The sequence below is a fragment of the Lissotriton vulgaris genome, chromosome 9 (assembly GCF_964263255.1).
Source record: "Lissotriton vulgaris chromosome 9, aLisVul1.2, whole genome shotgun sequence".
NCBI lineage: Eukaryota > Metazoa > Chordata > Amphibia > Caudata > Salamandridae > Lissotriton > Lissotriton vulgaris.
Window position 1 is genome coordinate 545,327,113 of NC_141697.1, and position 20,871 is coordinate 545,347,983.

Consider the following 20,871-nt stretch of genomic DNA (forward strand, 5'->3'; position numbering starts at 1 on the left):
TGCTGGCTGATCCTTTGCTTGACTTGTTGGTTAGTCTAGCCTATGTAGAATAGTGGGCACGGGCAAAGTATTCCGTAAAGGACATTTTTCGTTTTGCAATTGGAGAATTCTGTATGTCTCCACTTAGGTCTCTGATGGACAAATTCATTGCCCTAAATTGTGGTAGAACAAGCAACACAATTGCCGCACCTGTAATGACCTTCCACGGGCTTTAGGTTCCATTGTGCCAAAAGGTCACTTTTAGGTTTTGGAATGGTAATGTCAGCTCTAATCAATTGTTCGCCAATACTTCGATTTTTTCTATAAGCGGAGATGGGCTTAGGAAATGGACAATTCAAAACTTCTAATAGATGCCGATTCTTTAGAACAGCTTGGCGCAACTTGTGGGTGTCGGGACAGAACATTGTGACGCACACCATTTTGTTCATCGGAGGGCATTGCTTAAGCTGCAGCAAGCATTCTCTCGCCGTGTATCTAGCACGTTTGAATGAGTGCTTAAGGAGCTTCTTAGGGTAGCCCCTGTCCTGCATGTCATGACAAAAAGATCTTGCATGTCTTTCATAATCAGCCACATCCGAACAATTACACCTGATTCTGAGCAATTGCCCATAGGGCAGATTGGCCTTTAAATTGCGTGGATGGGCACTTCTGTGGTGCAGGATGGTGTTCCTATCAGTCGCCTTTTAATGGAGCAATGTTACCAATCGTCCTTCCTCACATCTCACTTCAACATCCAAAAACGTCATGCGACTAGTGCTGTTTTCTATTGAGAATTTGATGTCCCTGTGTCTTGCATTGAGCCATCCATGGAAAGACATTAGCTCCGCCTGACTCCCCTGCCACAGGAGCCAGATGTTGTCAATGTATCTATACCACTGTAAAATTCGATCTCTAAATGGGTTGTTAGCTTCCACGAACTTCTGTTCATATTGTGCCATGAAGAGAACCCCCATTTCTGGGGCATAAGAACACCCCATGGCGGTCCCCTTCACTTGCATGTAATACTCACCATTAAAGGTGAAATAGTTTTTCTTAAGTGCTATTTCCGCCAATTCAAAGATAAAGGCAATGGGGACCCGATGTGGTCTTTCTCTCTGGTCAAGGTAAATCTCCATCACTTGTAGAGCCTCTTCTTGAGGGATTTGAGTATATAGCGACGTGACGTCCATCGTCACCATGATTTGAGACTGTACATCAAAGCTAGTTCCTTCAACTTTTACCAGAAAATCAGTCGTGTCTCGCAAATATGACTTTACCTGACTCAAAAAAGGTTTTAAGAAAAAGTCCACATGACTACCTTCTTAAGAAATGTCCTAGGACTCCGGTCCTTTATCTTCTTCCGAAGATCCACAAGAGCATGCAAGAGCCCCCTGGCCGCCCCATAGTTTTGGGGTGCGACTCATGTCTAGAGCCGATCGCACAGTATGTGGACTTTTTCTTAAAACCTTTTTTGAGTCAGGTAAAGTCATATTTGCGAGACACGACTGATGAATAAGCCTGTAGCTGCCTCATGGTCTGAGGCTGGCGAGTAGCCTGCAAGAATTGTGCAAAACAACAGCTGATGGACAGAATGCAGAACAATGTCATACATTCACCCCAGTACTGAGATCTGGGCCTAAATCCATCGTTTTGTTGCACACCACACCACCCCAGTTCAGACATGGCCATATGCAAATCAGCCTTGACCCTGTGCCTCATGGGAACAGTCCAGCCTGAACTGCCAATCCATGTCTTTCCTGGACTGGAATCAAGCATCCTAGGACCGGTTTCTGGCTATCAGCCGTCTTCAGCCAGGATAGCTTGACTCCAGTGGTGTGGAGAGCATGGGACTCACGTCTGAGCATACCCATCCCACTCAGGGTGACAAAATGCAAAACAACAGTTGATGGACAGAATGCAGAACAATGTCATACATTCACCCCATAATTGTGCCATGCAGCCACGTGGGCTATGCCCCACACATTTCTTTCTTATTATAAGTTGGATATGTTTTCTCCTAATACTGGATAGATCCCTCGTTATAGAAAGTTTCCCATACCCTCCTCTCTTTCTGGTTAACAATTATATGTGGCTGTGCAGTTAACAAAAAGAACTGGGGGGGGGGGGGGTGGGGGGGAATGGAGGGGGTGCTTTTATACCAAAGGCTAAAAATAGAAGAAAGCTTGGGTAGCATTTCTCTGGCAGGAGGTGGAGCCTCACGTGTAACTGCTGTGACGAGGAGCACTATCCTAGGGGTAATGAAGATTAACAGTAAGTAATTGGTTCATTTTGTAATGTTTAATGTTCAAGGTACTACACAATGTAGGCATTCATATTCTGGTGGCCCCCCTTTTTGTGAGGACACGTGTATCACTGACAGTTAACCAACAGCAGCCTATTAGCATCTAAAGGGGTTTCTGCAACATCAGCATTTCACTGGACTATAGCAGATGGGAGAGGAGGGTTTGTTAATAGTTATATACATATCACTTTATGTGGTCCTGCTGATTACTGGAACACTCTTCGTCCTGACTCCTTTCTTCTGGGCAATGGCATACTACAAAAGGATGGGGCAGTCAGAGACATATGGATAGGGACCCCTTTGACTGCTTAGCCTTCCTCTCTCATAAAATACTCTGTACTAATAACAGTGGGGTTCTGGTCAGCCACCACTATCTTCGGCTTTCGCTTTTAACTACAAACGAGTTTTGCCTGCCCTGCGGCAAACGTCTGAGTCCTTAGGTTTCAGGATAGTAGGGTTCAAGCCTTCTGATATTTTCATCACTTTCAGTTTTGATGACAGTGGGGTTTGTGGGGTTTTGCTGTCATGGCCTAGCACCTTTAGTTGTGGTGAACGTGGGATTGTGGCTTGCTACTGGTGCCTATGGTCGTATTTCATGCCTGTGGGTTTGATGCCTGCTGACATTGTGTACTCCCTAGCTTTGAGGCTAGTATTGTTCTGTTGCCATCAGCTAGACATCTCAATTTGGGCCACCGTGAAATCTGACCTACTTGTAATGCTTATCGAGGATAGAGGGGATCTCACGTGCTGCCAGTCTCTAAGATTGTGAGGTTTAATGATCAGTGGATTTCTTTCTGGTTTTCTGCCAGTGTCTAGAGCTCTCCTTTAGTAAAGGTGGACTTCTCATCTGCTACCAGTGCCTGTGAACCCTCAGTTTTAATGACAGGAGATTTTGGCCTCTTTCCAGTGCCTGGGCCCTCATTATTAATGATAGTGGGGTTCTGGCATGCTGACAGCTTCTAAAACCCTCAGCCTGCTATTATAAGCTGGAATTTCAGTTTATTGGGAGTTGGGGTTGGATCCTAGACTGCAGACCTTGGTTTTAATGAAAGTAGGATTCTGGTTTGCTTCAAGTGTCTTGATCTCTCAAATTCAGTGCCGATTGTGTTTCAGCTGCTGCCGTGGTAGGGCGGTCATTTTTTATGACAATGTGTTTCTCACCTGCTGCCAGGAAGGAGTGTCAGTTTTAGAGATAATATTTTTTTTAACTTGTTGTTGAGGTATGGCACTATTTTTACACCAGCAGTCCTCTCGCTTCCTGCCAGTGTCTGGACCCATTCGTTTTAATGACATTTGCACTCTAGTCGGTTGCCAGTGCAGACCTTCTATTTTATTGATATTGGGGTTGTAGCCAGCGTCCGTCTTAAGCCCTCAGGATGGCTCCCAATTGCAGGTGTTTCTCCCCACACTCCACCTGTAGTAGTATATTAAAACCACTAGTTCTGATCAAGAGGTAAAAGAAACAGGAGCCCCAACCCACTGGGAGCAACAGACTGCCTTATAGAAGTATTACATCAGAGGAATATAATTTGATCAGCCACTGTACGATTGGAGCTGTCACAAGTCCGCAGTCTTGAAAAAAGTTCCATATATAATTAGCAGTCCAATCCAGTATTTAAAGAACGTTGGTTGCAGGTGGCTGGAGTTGGGGGGGGGGGGGCACCAGCACTCTTTTCTGGCGAACATGTCTCCTATTTCATCCAGAGCAAGAGAGAGAAATCAGAAGAAATCAGAATGAAGAGAAAGCCAGGAAAATAGAAACAAAGAGTGAAAGAAGGGATGAAAAAACTGCGGGGGTGAGATAAAATACTAGGGCCCTTATTTATGAGGCCTTGCGTCAGTTTTGCGCCGCCGGCGCGCCACTTTTTGTGACGCACCAGCGGCGTACAAAATGCTCCTTGTTGCGCCATATTTAAAAAGTGACGCATCTAGGTAGATGCGTCACTTTTTAAACCCCTGCGCCACATTATACCTGCGTCAGATATAATGTATGCAGAGGGAGTGTTCCCCCGCAAAAAGCCTTGTAATAGTGACGCAGTGAAATCTATGAGATTTCACTGCGTCACTTTTAGGACGCTGTTGCGTCAAAATCTTGCGCCTGCCTCACAGCAGACGTAAGACTGATGCAAGCCCTTTCACATGGGGCTTGCCCCAAATGAAAAGACGCATTGCTGGAGTTGCGTCACTTTTGTGACACACTCCAGCAATGCGTCACTTTTGCGCTTACAGATACGTCAGAAATACTGACGTATCTGTAACTCATTGCGACATGATACGTCATACATTAAATATGATCCATCAGGAATGTCGTAAGGTGTGCACAGTGAAAAGTGACGCATCGCTGTTTTCACGCAGCGATGCGTCACTTTTCATAAATGAGGCCCTAGAGGTGTAGTGTGGTGGAAGAAAGAGTCATGAAGTAGCATCAAGACAGGACAGATTTGGTACTCAGCAACTGTTGCATTCGGCAGTGCTGGTGTTGGGCTCTTAAGAAAATGCTTTGGGTCCCTGCACTTATTTCTTCATTTCAATTAAGCACTGGGCTTTATATTAACAGTTTGTGTCTTCGTTGGAGAGGGGATCTTGTAGAAGGAGTATCTGAGGGGGCAGATAGTTGAAAAGAGGTGTGGAGGAATCTACGATCAGAAAGGCTGGAAGTAAAGCCATATTCTTATCTCAAGTCCCACAAAACCTATGACATCTCATGCTTAAGACCTTTGGGCCAGATTCTGAAAGGCAAATTTACACGTGTAAATGTACTCCAGTGTAAATCTGTTTCTGCACCTAGGTGCAATTTACTATTTCGGAGTCTAAAGTGACACACTGTTGATATACGTCCCTCCACCCCCTGGTGGAGGCTCAAAGAATTGTATTTACAAGTGCAAAGTTTCTACTAATAACCTTTCACACATGGGTAGAACTATCCACTCCCATACTGATCTCTCCCCATCAGAAAGTTTAGGGAAAAATACAAAAGTTATTATTTATTTGAAAAAGCCCACCAACAGTAACAGTTAAACTTTATTAAAAATGTATAACATTTTGACAAAAGTTATTTTCATACTTTATTTGCAGTTTATGAAAAATATGACCCGTTATTAGGTTTTCCAGAGCCTCTGGCAAAAACAGAAAACCTGTTGAACTGTAACCTATGTTCCATCTGCATATTAGATGAGGATGGTGAGTTCAGGAAAGTGATCAGTCCTGTGAGACTTATAGGTTATTTGCTATTAGTGAGCTCCAGATCGCCTTTCAGCATCAATGGTGACGCAACAGAATCGACACTATGGCTGTATTTGAAAACTTTATTAAAATCAACATCCTAGCCTAGTGCAGATAATATGCAGCTATAAAACAAACAAATAGTAGCAGTAAATGCAAATTTACAGCTACTGCTTGCATGAACCAAGTTGTCCCTCAAGTCTCCCAGGACATCAAAGATTCATCTCTGCCTACTACTTGTCCATGCCTAGCTTAAATACACTTTTATGATTTTTTTGGAAAGGACGGGCCTTTGGCAAAATGATGTAAACACAAGAATATCAATCTTATTGCACCAATTATGAATTCTATTGTATGTTATAAATCATACGACTGCATATATCAATAATTGATGCGCTCTCAAACTATTATAAAGCAAATGTTATGTTATACATGTGCAATCCATACTAAATCAATACTAAATGCAGCATATGTTTTATAAAAACTAAATGTTTACTGAAATGTATGAATATATGCACATATATAAATGCAATGGAGGTACATAGGCAGAAAACACAGGGCCCGATTCACAGAAGTAATCTGAGACAAAATCCTAACTTTACTACTTTCGGTATTCACAAAAGGCATTTAGGAGTAGAAAAGTTAGGATTCCTAACTTTACTACTCCTAAGTGCCTTTTGTGAATACCGAAACTTGTAAAGTTAGGATTTTGTCTCAGTTTAGGAGTAGTAAAGTTAGGAATCCTAACTTTACTACTCCTAAATGCTTTTTGTGAATACCGAAAGTCGTAAAGTTAGATTTTGTCTCAGAATACTTTTGTGAATCGGGCCCACAATGATTATGTCAATGTGTGGATTAATTTAAACTATTAACTTTTTTGACAATAGGTTAAAAACTTAATGTAATTTTAGTTTTAAATTCAGAGATATATATATATATATATATATATATATATATACATATATATATATATATATATATATATATATATATCTGAATTTAAAACTAAAATGTGTTCCAGTCTGTGATCAAGGCAATGGTGCCGAAACGTTAGACAAATGGAAACTGGCGCTGCTGGATTTTGGAAATAAAGCCACTTTCACAGTATTGGGCCTCACGGTGTTTTTGTGACCTGTGGGTGTTTGATGAGCTGCTCCGTGCTCATTGTGTGAGGCCGCCCTGAAGAGTCTGGGGCTCCGGAACGGGGAAATGCTTTTCTGATATATATATATATATCCGCACGTATCTTTGCAGCATTTAATGGAGGTGTCTGACACACCTCGAGACCAGACCCCGACCCGCTGGATGTGGCACTCTCCTTGTCAGTTTTTGGAACAGAAGCGAGTAGCTTGTTGAAAGGGTGCCCGCCGGCTGCGAAAGGCACTGACACTAAGTCTGCGATGGAAGGGCTACCAAGCTAGGCGGCCCGCCCCAAACGAGGTGAATGGAGTTCAGCAGCAGCCAGGGTATGCAGAGGGATTTCCCAAAGCACGGCATACTGCAGGCTATGCCTCGAAGGAACTGAAGCTGCATCTGTGGTCGTGAAACTATTGCCAGCGCATCGTGTCTGTGAAATGGAACTACTCCTGTGAAACCTTGATGGCACGCAGCACACGATGTAAAAGTGAAGTTTTACTGCCATCTACATTGAAAACCAGTTGGAAAGCAAACGGGACAGTTGTGAAGCACTATGGGACATGAAGTCCAAGAAATGGAAAAAGCAAATAAAACGGAGAACTAAGTAAAACAAACCAGCATTTCCTCACCACTTGGGGGTTATCAAAGAACTTAAAGTAAGAAAAAGTACTCTCCTTTGCTTTTGAAATGACATTTAACAGCGCGATATTCACAAAAGACTAAAACTGTCCCTTTAAATCTGGATGTAATGGACTGAGTCCTTCTTCAATGTTTAAAAGTCCCGTTATTTAAACCTAACGAACCCACAGTTACACAGCATATGGCATTTGAAAAAGGGTCTTTACTCGAAACGCGTCATGCCTACCTTTTTAATAAAGATAAACTTTGAAGTATTGCCGGTGTGGTCTGGATTGCGTGACGGACTCCGCACGTATCTTTGCAGCATTTAATGGAGGTGTCTGACACACCTCGAGACCAGACCCCGACCCGCTGGATGTGGCACTCTCCTTGTCAGTTTTTGGAACAGAAGCGAGTAGCTTGTTGAAAGGGTGCCCGCCGGCTGCGAAAGGCACTGACACTAAGTCTGCGATGGAAGGGCTACCAAGCTAGGCGGCCCGCCCCAAACGAGGTGAATGGAGTTCAGCAGCAGCCAGGGTATGCAGAGGGATTTCCCAAAGCACGGCATACTGCAGGCTATGCCTCGAAGGAACTGAAGCTGCATCTGTGGTCGTGAAACTATTGCCAGCGCATCGTGTCTGTGAAATGGAACTACTCCTGTGAAACCTTGATGGCACGCAGCACACGATGTAAAAGTGAAGTTTTACTGCCATCTACATTGAAAACCAGTTGGAAAGCAAACGGGACAGTTGTGAAGCACTATGGGACATGAAGTCCAAGAAATGGAAAAAGCAAATAAAACGGAGAACTAAGTAAAACAAACCAGCATTTCCTCACCACTTGGGGGTTATCAAAGAACTTAAAGTAAGAAAAAGTACTCTCCTTTGCTTTTGAAATGACATTTAACAGCGCGATATTCACAAAAGACTAAAACTGTCCCTTTAAATCTGGATGTAATGGACTGAGTCCTTCTTCAATGTTTAAAAGTCCCGTTATTTAAACCTAACGAACCCACAGTTACACAGCATATGGCATTTGAAAAAGGGTCTTTACTCGAAACGCGTCATGCCTACCTTTTTAATAAAGATAAACTTTGAAGTATTGCCGGTGTGGTCTGGATTGCGTGACGGACTCCGCACGTATCTTTGCAGCATTTAATGGAGGTGTCTGACACACCTCGAGACCAGACCCCGACCCGCTGGATGTGGCACTCTCCTTGTCAGTTTTTGGAACAGAAGCGAGTAGCTTGTTGAAAGGGTGCCCGCCGGCTGCGAAAGGCACTGACACTAAGTCTGCGATGGAAGGGCTACCAAGCTAGGCGGCCCGCCCCAAACGAGGTGAATGGAGTTCAGCAGCAGCCAGGGTATGCAGAGGGATTTCCCAAAGCACGGCATACTGCAGGCTATGCCTCGAAGGAACTGAAGCTGCATCTGTGGTCGTGAAACTATTGCCAGCGCATCGTGTCTGTGAAATGGAACTACTCCTGTGAAACCTTGATGGCACGCAGCACACGATGTAAAAGTGAAGTTTTACTGCCATCTACATTGAAAACCAGTTGGAAAGCAAACGGGACAGTTGTGAAGCACTATGGGACATGAAGTCCAAGAAATGGAAAAAGCAAATAAAACGGAGAACTAAGTAAAGCAAACCAGCATTTCCTCACCACTTGGGGGTTATCAAAGAACTTAAAGTAAGAAAAAGTACTCTCCTTTGCTTTTGAAATGACATTTAACAGCGCGATATTCACAAAAGACTAAAACTGTCCCTTTAAATCTGGATGTAATGGACTGAGTCCTTCTTCAATGTTTAAAAGTCCCGTTATTTAAACCTAACGAACCCACAGTTACACAGCATATGGCATTTGAAAAAGGGTCTTTACTCGAAACGCGTCATGCCTACCTTTTTAATAAAGATAAACTTTGAAGTATTGCCGGTGTGGTCTGGATTGCGTGACGGACTCCGCACGTATCTTTGCAGCATTTAATGGAGGTGTCTGACACACCTCGAGACCAGACCCCGACCCGCTGGATGTGGCACTCTCCTTGTCAGTTTTTGGAACAGAAGCGAGTAGCTTGTTGAAAGGGTGCCCGCCGGCTGCGAAAGGCACTGACACTAAGTCTGCGATGGAAGGGCTACCAAGCTAGGCGGCCCGCCCCAAACGAGGTGAATGGAGTTCAGCAGCAGCCAGGGTATGCAGAGGGATTTCCCAAAGCACGGCATACTGCAGGCTATGCCTCGAAGGAACTGAAGCTGCATCTGTGGTCGTGAAACTATTGCCAGCGCATCGTGTCTGTGAAATGGAACTACTCCTGTGAAACCTTGATGGCACGCAGCACACGATGTAAAAGTGAAGTTTTACTGCCATCTACATTGAAAACCAGTTGGAAAGCAAACGGGACAGTTGTGAAGCACTATGGGACATGAAGTCCAAGAAATGGAAAAAGCAAATAAAACGGAGAACTAAGTAAAACAAACCAGCATTTCCTCACCACTTGGGGGTTATCAAAGAACTTAAAGTAAGAAAAAGTACTCTCCTTTGCTTTTGAAATGACATTTAACAGCGCGATATTCACAAAAGACTAAAACTGTCCCTTTAAATCTGGATGTAATGGACTGAGTCCTTCTTCAATGTTTAAAAGTCCCGTTATTTAAACCTAACGAACCCACAGTTACACAGCATATGGCATTTGAAAAAGGGTCTTTACTCGAAACGCGTCATGCCTACCTTTTTAATAAAGATAAACTTTGAAGTATTGCCGGTGTGGTCTGGATTGCGTGACGGACTCCGCACGTATCTTTGCAGCATTTAATGGAGGTGTCTGACACACCTCGAGACCAGACCCCGACCCGCTGGATGTGGCACTCTCCTTGTCAGTTTTTGGAACAGAAGCGAGTAGCTTGTTGAAAGGGTGCCCGCCGGCTGCGAAAGGCACTGACACTAAGTCTGCGATGGAAGGGCTACCAAGCTAGGCGGCCCGCCCCAAACAAGGTGAATGGAGTTCAGCAGCAGCCAGGGTATGCAGAGGGATTTCCCAAAGCACGGCATACTGCAGGCTATGCCTCGAAGGAACTGAAGCTGCATCTGTGGTCGTGAAACTATTGCCAGCGCATCGTGTCTGTGAAATGGAACTACTCCTGTGAAACCTTGATGGCACGCAGCACACGATGTAAAAGTGAAGTTTTACTGCCATCTACATTGAAAACCAGTTGGAAAGCAAACGGGACAGTTGTGAAGCACTATGGGACATGAAGTCCAAGAAATGGAAAAAGCAAATAAAACGGAGAACTAAGTAAAACAAACCAGCATTTCCTCACCACTTGGGGGTTATCAAAGAACTTAAAGTAAGAAAAAGTACTCTCCTTTGCTTTTGAAATGACATTTAACAGCGTGATATTCACAAAAGACTAAAACTGTCCCTTTAAATCTGGATGTAATGGACTGAGTCCTTCTTCAATGTTTAAAAGTCCCGTTATTTAAACCTAACGAACCCACAGTTACACAGCATATGGCATTTGAAAAAGGGTCTTTACTCGAAACGCGTCATGCCTACCTTTTTAATAAAGATAAACTTTGAAGTATTGCCGGTGTGGTCTGGATTGCGTGACGGACTCCGCACGTATCTTTGCAGCATTTAATGGAGGTGTCTGACACACCTCGAGACCAGACCCCGACCCGCTGGATGTGGCACTCTCCTTGTCAGTTTTTGGAACAGAAGCGAGTAGCTTGTTGAAAGGGTGCCCGCCGGCTGCGAAAGGCACTGACACTAAGTCTGCGATGGAAGGGCTACCAAGCTAGGCGGCCCGCCCCAAATGAGGTGAATGGAGTTCAGCAGCAGCCAGGGTATGCAGAGGGATTTCCCAAAGCACGGCATACTGCAGGCTATGCCTCGAAGGAACTGAAGATGCATCTGTGGTCGTGAAACTATTGCCAGCGCATCGTGTCTGTGAAATGGAACTACTCCTGTGAAACCTTGATGGCACGCAGCACACGATGTAAAAGTGAAGTTTTACTGCCATCTACATTGAAAACCAGTTGGAAAGCAAACGGGACAGTTGTGAAGCACTATGGGACATGAAGTCCAAGAAATGGAAAAAGCAAATAAAACGGAGAACTAAGTAAAACAAACCAGCATTTCCTCACCACTTGGGGGTTATCAAAGAACTTAAAGTAAGAAAAAGTACTCTCCTTTGCTTTTGAAATGACATTTAACAGCGCGATATTCACAAAAGACTAAAACTGTCCCTTTAAATCTGGATGTAATGGACTGAGTCCTTCTTCAATGTTTAAAAGTCCCGTTATTTAAACCTAACGAACCCACAGTTACACAGCATATGGCATTTGAAAAAGGGTCTTTACTCGAAACGCGTCATGCCTACCTTTTTAATAAAGATAAACTTTGAAGTATTGCCGGTGTGGTCTGGATTGTGTGACGGACTCCGCACGTATCTTTGCAGCATTTAATGGAGGTGTCTGACACACCTCGAGACCAGACCCCGACCCGCTGGATGTGGCACTCTCCTTGTCAGTTTTTGGAACAGAAGCGAGTAGCTTGTTGAAAGGGTGCCCGCCGGCTGCGAAAGGCACTGACACTAAGTCTGCGATGGAAGGGCTACCAAGCTAGGCGGCCCGCCCCAAACGAGGTGAATGGAGTTCAGCAGCAGCCAGGGTATGCAGAGGGATTTCCCAAAGCACGGCATACTGCAGGCTATGCCTCGAAGGAACTGAAGCTGCATCTGTGGTCGTGAAACTATTGCCAGCGCATCGTGTCTGTGAAATGGAACTACTCCTGTGAAACCTTGATGGCACGCAGCACACGATGTAAAAGTGAAGTTTTACTGCCATCTACATTGAAAACCAGTTGGAAAGCAAACGGGACAGTTGTGAAGCACTATGGGACATGAAGTCCAAGAAATGGAAAAAGCAAATAAAACGGAGAACTAAGTAAAACAAACCAGCATTTCCTCACCACTTGGGGGTTATCAAAGAACTTAAAGTAAGAAAAAGTACTCTCCTTTGCTTTTGAAATGACATTTAACAGCGCGATATTCACAAAAGACTAAAACTGTCCCTTTAAATCTGGATGTAATGGACTGAGTCCTTCTTCAATGTTTAAAAGTCCCGTTATTTAAACCTAACGAACCCACAGTTACACAGCATATGGCATTTGAAAAAGGGTCTTTACTCGAAACGCGTCATGCCTACCTTTTTAATAAAGATAAACTTTGAAGTATTGCCGGTGTGGTCTGGATTGCGTGACGGACTCCGCACGTATCTTTGCAGCATTTAATGGAGGTGTCTGACACACCTCGAGACCAGACCCCGACCCGCTGGATGTGGCACTCTCCTTGTCAGTTTTTGGAACAGAAGCGAGTAGCTTGTTGAAAGGGTGCCCGCCGGCTGCGAAAGGCACTGACACTAAGTCTGCGATGGAAGGGCTACCAAGCTAGGCGGCCCGCCCCAAACGAGGTGAATGGAGTTCAGCAGCAGCCAGGGTATGCAGAGGGATTTCCCAAAGCACGGCATACTGCAGGCTATGCCTCGAAGGAACTGAAGCTGCATCTGTGGTCGTGAAACTATTGCCAGCGCATCGTGTCTGTGAAATGGAACTACTCCTGTGAAACCTTGATGGCACGCAGCACACGATGTAAAAGTGAAGTTTTACTGCCATCTACATTGAAAACCAGTTGGAAAGCAAACGGGACAGTTGTGAAGCACTATGGGACATGAAGTCCAAGAAATGGAAAAAGCAAATAAAACGGAGAACTAAGTAAAGCAAACCAGCATTTCCTCACCACTTGGGGGTTATCAAAGAACTTAAAGTAAGAAAAAGTACTCTCCTTTGCTTTTGAAATGACATTTAACAGCGCGATATTCACAAAAGACTAAAACTGTCCCTTTAAATCTGGATGTAATGGACTGAGTCCTTCTTCAATGTTTAAAAGTCCCGTTATTTAAACCTAACGAACCCACAGTTACACAGCATATGGCATTTGAAAAAGGGTCTTTACTCGAAACGCGTCATGCCTACCTTTTTAATAAAGATAAACTTTGAAGTATTGCCGGTGTGGTCTGGATTGCGTGACGGACTCCGCACGTATCTTTGCAGCATTTAATGGAGGTGTCTGACACACCTCGAGACCAGACCCCGACCCGCTGGATGTGGCACTCTCCTTGTCAGTTTTTGGAACAGAAGCGAGTAGCTTGTTGAAAGGGTGCCCGCCGGCTGCGAAAGGCACTGACACTAAGTCTGCGATGGAAGGGCTACCAAGCTAGGCGGCCCGCCCCAAACGAGGTGAATGGAGTTCAGCAGCAGCCAGGGTATGCAGAGGGATTTCCCAAAGCACGGCATACTGCAGGCTATGCCTCGAAGGAACTGAAGCTGCATCTGTGGTCGTGAAACTATTGCCAGCGCATCGTGTCTGTGAAATGGAACTACTCCTGTGAAACCTTGATGGCACGCAGCACACGATGTAAAAGTGAAGTTTTACTGCCATCTACATTGAAAACCAGTTGGAAAGCAAACGGGACAGTTGTGAAGCACTATGGGACATGAAGTCCAAGAAATGGAAAAAGCAAATAAAACGGAGAACTAAGTAAAACAAACCAGCATTTCCTCACCACTTGGGGGTTATCAAAGAACTTAAAGTAAGAAAAAGTACTCTCCTTTGCTTTTGAAATGACATTTAACAGCGCGATATTCACAAAAGACTAAAACTGTCCCTTTAAATCTGGATGTAATGGACTGAGTCCTTCTTCAATGTTTAAAAGTCCCGTTATTTAAACCTAACGAACCCACAGTTACACAGCATATGGCATTTGAAAAAGGGTCTTTACTCGAAACGCGTCATGCCTACCTTTTTAATAAAGATAAACTTTGAAGTATTGCCGGTGTGGTCTGGATTGCGTGACGGACTCCGCACGTATCTTTGCAGCATATATATATATATATAGATATATATATATATATATTATAGAATCCTGAGAAACCTAGCGCATACGCCTCAGTCGCGCATTAGCCAGAAAGCAGGACACGGACCCAAATTCCTTCTTTACGTTGTTTATTCACCCAAAGTCAGAGACACGTTTCGCGGCTCCCGCCGCTTGTTCACTCGACCATATATAGTGTAAGCGCGTGTGTTTATATATTTATATAAATATTAACAGAAAAAGGCACCACACTCATGCACAGTTTTCTTATCAATAATTTGACAGCAAATGTTGCACTGATACTATGAATGCTGTCATTAGATGTTGTCATGAGTGATGTAATATGTGGGGTAATTAGTAGTTCATGGCAAGGTCATGAGTTATAGTTACCATAGGGCACGATTCATAGGGCCTGATTTCGAGTCTAGCGGTTTTGGATCGCCAGACTGGCGGTGTGACTGCTGTGGCGGTCCTGCGTCCACTTCATTAGAAGGGGGCTTTTAGGACCCACCACTGCTGCGCTGGCTGTGCTAAGGAACCGTCATTCCTTGGCCGTGGCTCAGTGCAGAGGACCTATATAGTATGAAAGGCTGGATCGCCACGGTCCTCTGAGCATATTGTATGTTTCCTGTTCACAGCCTATTCGAGTTTAATTAGGGCTGTGTCTAGCTCCGCCCTCCCATCCTGCCAGTGATGGCCTATCCAGGCACACCTAAGCTCCCATTGTGAATGGCTGTCTAGGAGTAATACACAAAGCCCAACTGTCAGCTACACCCAGTCATGTGACCCAGAAACAGGCTGTAGGCTATAAATGGTTAAGGCAGGAAAATGAAACCTTTCTGAAAGTGGCATTTTCAAAATTAGAATCAAAAATCCAACCTCACCATTTCAGTACAATACCAAAGTAACCAAACATGAACTGTTTGCCTTTTTCTATTTGGAAGTTGCAACTTACTAAATGCTATGTATACCTCCAATATTATCCTATGGGATACGCAGGCCTTGCAGTAGTGAAAAAGAAACTTAGGAGTGTTTCACTACCAGGGCATTAGAAACTTAAAAGTACATGTCCTACTTTTAAATACACTGCACCCTGCCCTCTGGGCTGTCCAGGGCCTGCGGTAGAGGTGACTTACATGTATAAAAAAAGAAGGTTTGGTCCTGGTAAAAGGTTTAATTTCTTTGTGAAAGCTGATGACTTAGTAAATTGCAAGTCACAAGGTGCAAAGCCTTTATACAGACCCGTGGGCCATTATAATTCCAAGAATAATCTTAAATTTCATCCATTTTGATCCAATTGTGAATAGAATAAAGCATTGCTTTTTGAGACTTCCATATTTTATTGATGACATAATAAATCCAATGATCTAAATTCACAGTTAAAAAGTGTTTGAAGCATAATTGCTACAGTTTTAACAATCAAATTTCTCCCATGGTTATAAGAAGCCCAATGCATTTCGTGAAATATCCCTTTGTTAGTGGTGACTGAAACAGGAAAATTAAAAAGAGGTCCTACCAGCATCATAGATTAAATAAGTAAAACATTTGCAAGAAATACTTACCACTCAGTGACACAATAATGACCAATTTCTATGTTGCATGCATGATATGCTCCTATAGGTGTTTAATCGCTGATATTCCACCACCATCAAACAATGTGCATAAACAACTGCAGTTTAGGCATGATATTATTAACCAAACTAAAATTGAACAAAACAAAACAAACACTGTGTAGTGAGGAGGTCCACGCAGGTAGGATGTAATTCAGGAAGTTTTATTGTAGAAGATTGCAGGTTACAGGATAAGTAGAGCAAGTAATAAAGATCTATGAAGCAGCCCACCAGGAGCAGCCGGCCTGCTGCTCAGTCCATGCTCAACTGTCACTTCACCTCCAGTCTACCAACATTCCGAGGCACATCATGACATCAACATTCTATTGAGTACACAGCACAAGCAGTGGCTGAGCAGGAGGTGTAGAGTACATTACATTAACAAATGCAGGATACTACACACTGTTAAACTCTGTACCACATAGGAATCAAACGTGAAAATAACCTGTGTCATTCAAACATTTACCCCAAGAGCTACCTACCCAACAAGTTCAAAATGTGACCATGCATATCAAAACGAAAGAGAGAAATCAAAATAGTGTTGTGCCAAAACAACCAATCAACTTACGGTGAATGTGTCATGGAAACAAATATCTCCAGTCCAGAAATAGCAGTATGTAGATTGCATATCAACAGAATAAGATGCAAAATTAACCCAGCTTCCATAACTGTAATATCTCAGATAGTTGAGAAGTAATACCTTATTACTACTTCACATACTACAAAATGCAGTTAGTGAATTGACCACCTTTTTCGCAAGATGTGCAAAGGCAAATGATGCCTTGTTGAATGTTGATTTTTCTTTTTGTACTCTGCACATTTTGACACACACTGATTACTTGATGAGGTTAAATACTATCATTCATTAACACAATGATTTTCAGGGTCTTTCTCAGTCATACCACATGGGTGCTGTAGACTTGTACCTAGACCAGCTCTCTAGTCGAATGATCTCTGACACTTACCTGTCAGAAGCACTGCCAAAGACGATGGCTCCAACCATCACCCCTGCCATGTAAATGGTCTGTGCCACTTGCCTCATCTGGCGATGTTCACACACCAGGTCCCACTAAGAGAAAGAAAAATAGAGGGAGAAGGTGGGAGAGATGAGTATACATTACATTTTTGTATACTTCATTGTGACGCCCTAAGTGTGAAGGGTATGACCAGATTTAGGTCCCATACACACTGTGCTACTGGAACCAACCTATACTCGACTGATGAGCCCTTACAAGGATGAATCCGGTCTTGGGTTGCTTGTGTTCCAGTTTAGAGAGGACCTGGCCTGGCCGGTTGAGCTGGACTGTTCCCATTGCCATTGTGCAAAATAACAGTGGATTCGGATGCAGCCTCGAGTATTTACCAGTGGCTGAGCTAAAATCAAACATTCCATCAATCACTATTTCTTAACTTAAAATGAGGGCCTTAGTGACAATGATATTGGAATTTCCTTGGAAAGGGCAGGATGTGCATCTTGAAAAGTTGTAAGAGGATATTTAGATTGTATTCCAAGGTTATTTGAACTTTTTGTAAAACCTATGGCGTTCAAGACAATTATCAGGGAAATTGGACTGAAAATGCACAGTTTTTCTCATGCCACTTTACTAGGTATCCTCGGGACGTGAAATTAACTCCCCTTTCAACCTTACTTCGCACCCAAGAAGGGTCACACTTGGTTTTCTTTGATGGCATTTCTTTATTAGGTTTTCAAGAAAAGAAAATAACAAAACAACACCCATCTTTAGTACAGCACCATTGATGACGAATAAGAATGGAAGAAAAGTAAAGTAGGAAATACTACTATTGTAAAAGAAGAAGCCATCAGCTGGTGTGTCTTACAGGGTAGGTTAGGGTCATCCCATGATGGTTATAGGTAAAGATTGGTGTCTCTGCAGTCAATCCCCTGCATTTCGTTTCCCACCTCCCCAAAAGTAAAGAGGAAAGGAGGCAGTGTTTTCCCTCCTGCTTCCACTTCTACAATTCTCGCAGGCGCAGATAGGGAGCCATACATTTTCAAACAAGGACATTTGGTGTGTAATTTTACATATGCCTTTCATAGGTGGCTAAGCAATAAAGTTCAGTGATCCACTCCTATTGTGTGGGCACCAGTGGTGAGCTCCAGTGTCGTAGTATACAGATCTTGGCAAGCATGAGGGCCATTGTCATCCGGTGAACAACCTTTACAACAAAACTTTTGCAACGCACTACCATTACAACGCGGTCATTACAACGCAAACCATTACAACGCATTGCGCTGGGGGGCACTCTAGGATAGGGAATACGTTTAATTTACTATCCAACACCTTCCCTAGTGTCCACTGGGACTGGTGTTGGAATAGTAAATTAAACTTTTTACTATCCAGCACCCCAAAGCCCAAGGCGTTGTAATGGATTGCGATGTAAAAACCGCGTTGTAAAGGCAGGCGTTGTAATAGCCTGCGTTGCAACGTCATACATCCTTGTCATCCACCTGCGCCATTGTGAGCTGGTCATCTATGTGCAAGAAGTCATGTAGTAGAGCAAGATTTGTGGATTACGGGAAAGGGATAAGACTAATAGGGTGAGGTGTTTGCTATAAGTCCCGCCAGTGCTGGGCTATGCGTGGGCAGGACCAGAGTATGTGATGGAGAACACAGATCTTCGCTACACATTTTCAACAGGAGTCGTTCGGTAATAGTTTAACTCCGTGTAGTTTATAGGAGTACCAGTCATGTAAGATTTTGAAGAGGGAAAATTTTACCCACGCCTCCCCTAGGGGGCGATCATGGGTGGTCATGAATTCTGTCCAGTACTTGTCACAATAAGAGATCCCAAATCGTGTCTGCCAGGACATTGTTAGTGCCTTTCATGAGCTATATGGAGACTGATTGTTCACAAGGATTGGATAAAGCTGATGCACTTTATTTCTTGCTGGAGGGGCGGAGGGCAGGGGCCATTTTAACTACTTTTGGCCGAATCCAGTGCCACCTCCTGTTTTCTGATACCCGATTCGGGTCAAGTTTGCGCTATATAAAACTCTATTAAAAAAAATATGTTCATTGCAGTGTGCTATGCCAGGATACAGTAACAGAAAATTCACAGAGCCACTAAAATGCTAGGTATTGCTTTGATGTTCTCACATTTGACATTAGAATGTCATTCATATGCTAACTGAAACCATAGAAATGTCAGACAAGCAATATGAAAACTTGGCAGCTATGTTAGCCACCATTTGAGCCCTTAGGAAGCAGTGATAGCAGCCATTAAAAATTTTAAAATGGTGGATTGGAGAGCTGGAGTAGGTTGGGTGGCAAAAGGCATGTACAGCTCCCAGGGAGCTATCGATCACAGTCTGCCTGCGTCTGATCCAGTTGCACTACCTTCACCAAACTTACATGACTCCACAGAGACTGGATTTCACAGGTATCCTATCAGACCCTAGATGTGCCTGCTGCCAATCTCTGACAGCAGACTACATTCATGTGGTTTGCCATTGCCCGCAGATTCCTCAATATTGGTCACAGATTAGCACTGCCGTCTCGGCAATCCTGGACACCTCGATCCAACCAACTTCAAAAGTGGCACTGTTGTGTATAATGTATGTTTTAGGGACATCCCGGGGTGATAGTGTTCTGGTGGGATTGGCGACCGTGGTGGCTAAATGAGACATAGCACAATCCTGGAACCAACCAGACCCTCCGAAGTTGAAGCTGTGGCGTGCTGTCATGGACTGGTGTGCCAAGCAGGAGGATCCAATCTAGATAGTCTGGGGATGTCCAAAGAAATTCTCTAAAATTTAGGGTAATTGGTGGGAGTACTTGGGTTGTCATCAATGCTGGATTCTTTGGACCTGATTTAGATCTCAGAAGACGGGTTACTCTACCACAACGGTGACGGATAGCCAGTTCGCCAAAATATAAATCCAATAGGATATAAAGGGATTTATATTTTGGTGGACTGTTGCTGTTGTGACTGAGTAACCCATCCGCCAATATCTAAATCAGGTCCTTAGTTTTTTAATATGGTTTGATTTGCGGTGGGCAATGGGTGGGAGAGGGTGTGAAGTGAGACTGAACATAAGGACTTTGCTTTTCTTCATGATTTTTTGAATTATTTGTATTTCCTTTGTCAAAATCAAATTAAATTTGTTAATCGAAAAAACATTAGATAGTATCAGAAAGTAGACTTTTGAGAAAGGCAGATATGAGGACAGGCCCGATGTTAGCTAAGGCTGGGCGAGCTGCAACACCCAATTAGCAGCCATGCACAATTTGGATGTGCCAGGTATGCATCAACAGAAAGCATTATGTACTAATTAGCACATCAAGGCACATACAAAGATGAAACTCGCGTCACAGCTTTGTCACAAATCCAGCTAGCTCCATGCATTAAAATGGAACGGATAGCCTACACATTCCAGAGCTACAGCCTCAGACAACAAGTGCCACCCCATTTGCAAATAGCACCAGTCCACGTAGGTGGCCCCGCTGTCGTGGAGCTCGTCATCTCTCTTTTATAGGGTAACCATAGGATAGGATACCACCTTTTCCTGGGAAAAGGCCAGCGATGTGTATGTTCATGGCAACTCTGTCCCTGTTTTCCTTAAACATCAAATATTTATAGTTTGTCTATCTCTATGCTTTCAGCCTATTATAATGTTTACCTGTCTTATAGTGACTAGGCAGGACGATAAAATAGTGCTCTGGTGGCAACAATAACCTGGGTGTCAGGGCCCTATGAAGAGCTCTTCCCCCCCCCCCCCCCCCCCCCCCACACACACACCTCAAAAGAGAGATCAGGGCTGCTCAATGTGCCAATGGAAGTCCTTCAATTTGTCTGTGTTGCACTGTGTTTTATTGAGTGCTGAATAAATGTCTAGGCTGCTAGGTATGCCAGAGCTCATCATTATATAAAAGATCCAGAAACAGCAATTTGGTGGTCACTTAAGTGTTATGAAGCATGCTTTGGCACAATATATAACCTGAACGCTTGCAAATATGGCTCCCGGTTTTATGGCTTTTTTTTTACATTTTCATCTGTATGTAGCCATATTTATTTTTGGGCCATTTTATTGGTATTTATCCATATTTGTTTCA

General features: G+C 43.6%; 1 protein-coding gene across 2 annotated transcripts in view; it reads right to left on the bottom strand.

Moving 5' to 3' along the window:
- The window catches only part of LOC147691749 (solute carrier family 22 member 20-like), a 262,080-nt gene that overhangs the window by 77,197 nt on the left and 164,012 nt on the right, over positions 1–20,871 (bottom strand). For both annotated transcript variants that reach the window (XM_086938033.1, XM_086938032.1), the window contains exon 3: positions 16,762–16,865. In XM_086938033.1, coding sequence (XP_086794159.1) covers positions 16,762–16,865 — 104 coding nt within the window. The remainder of the gene's footprint in view (positions 1–16,761; positions 16,866–20,871) is intronic.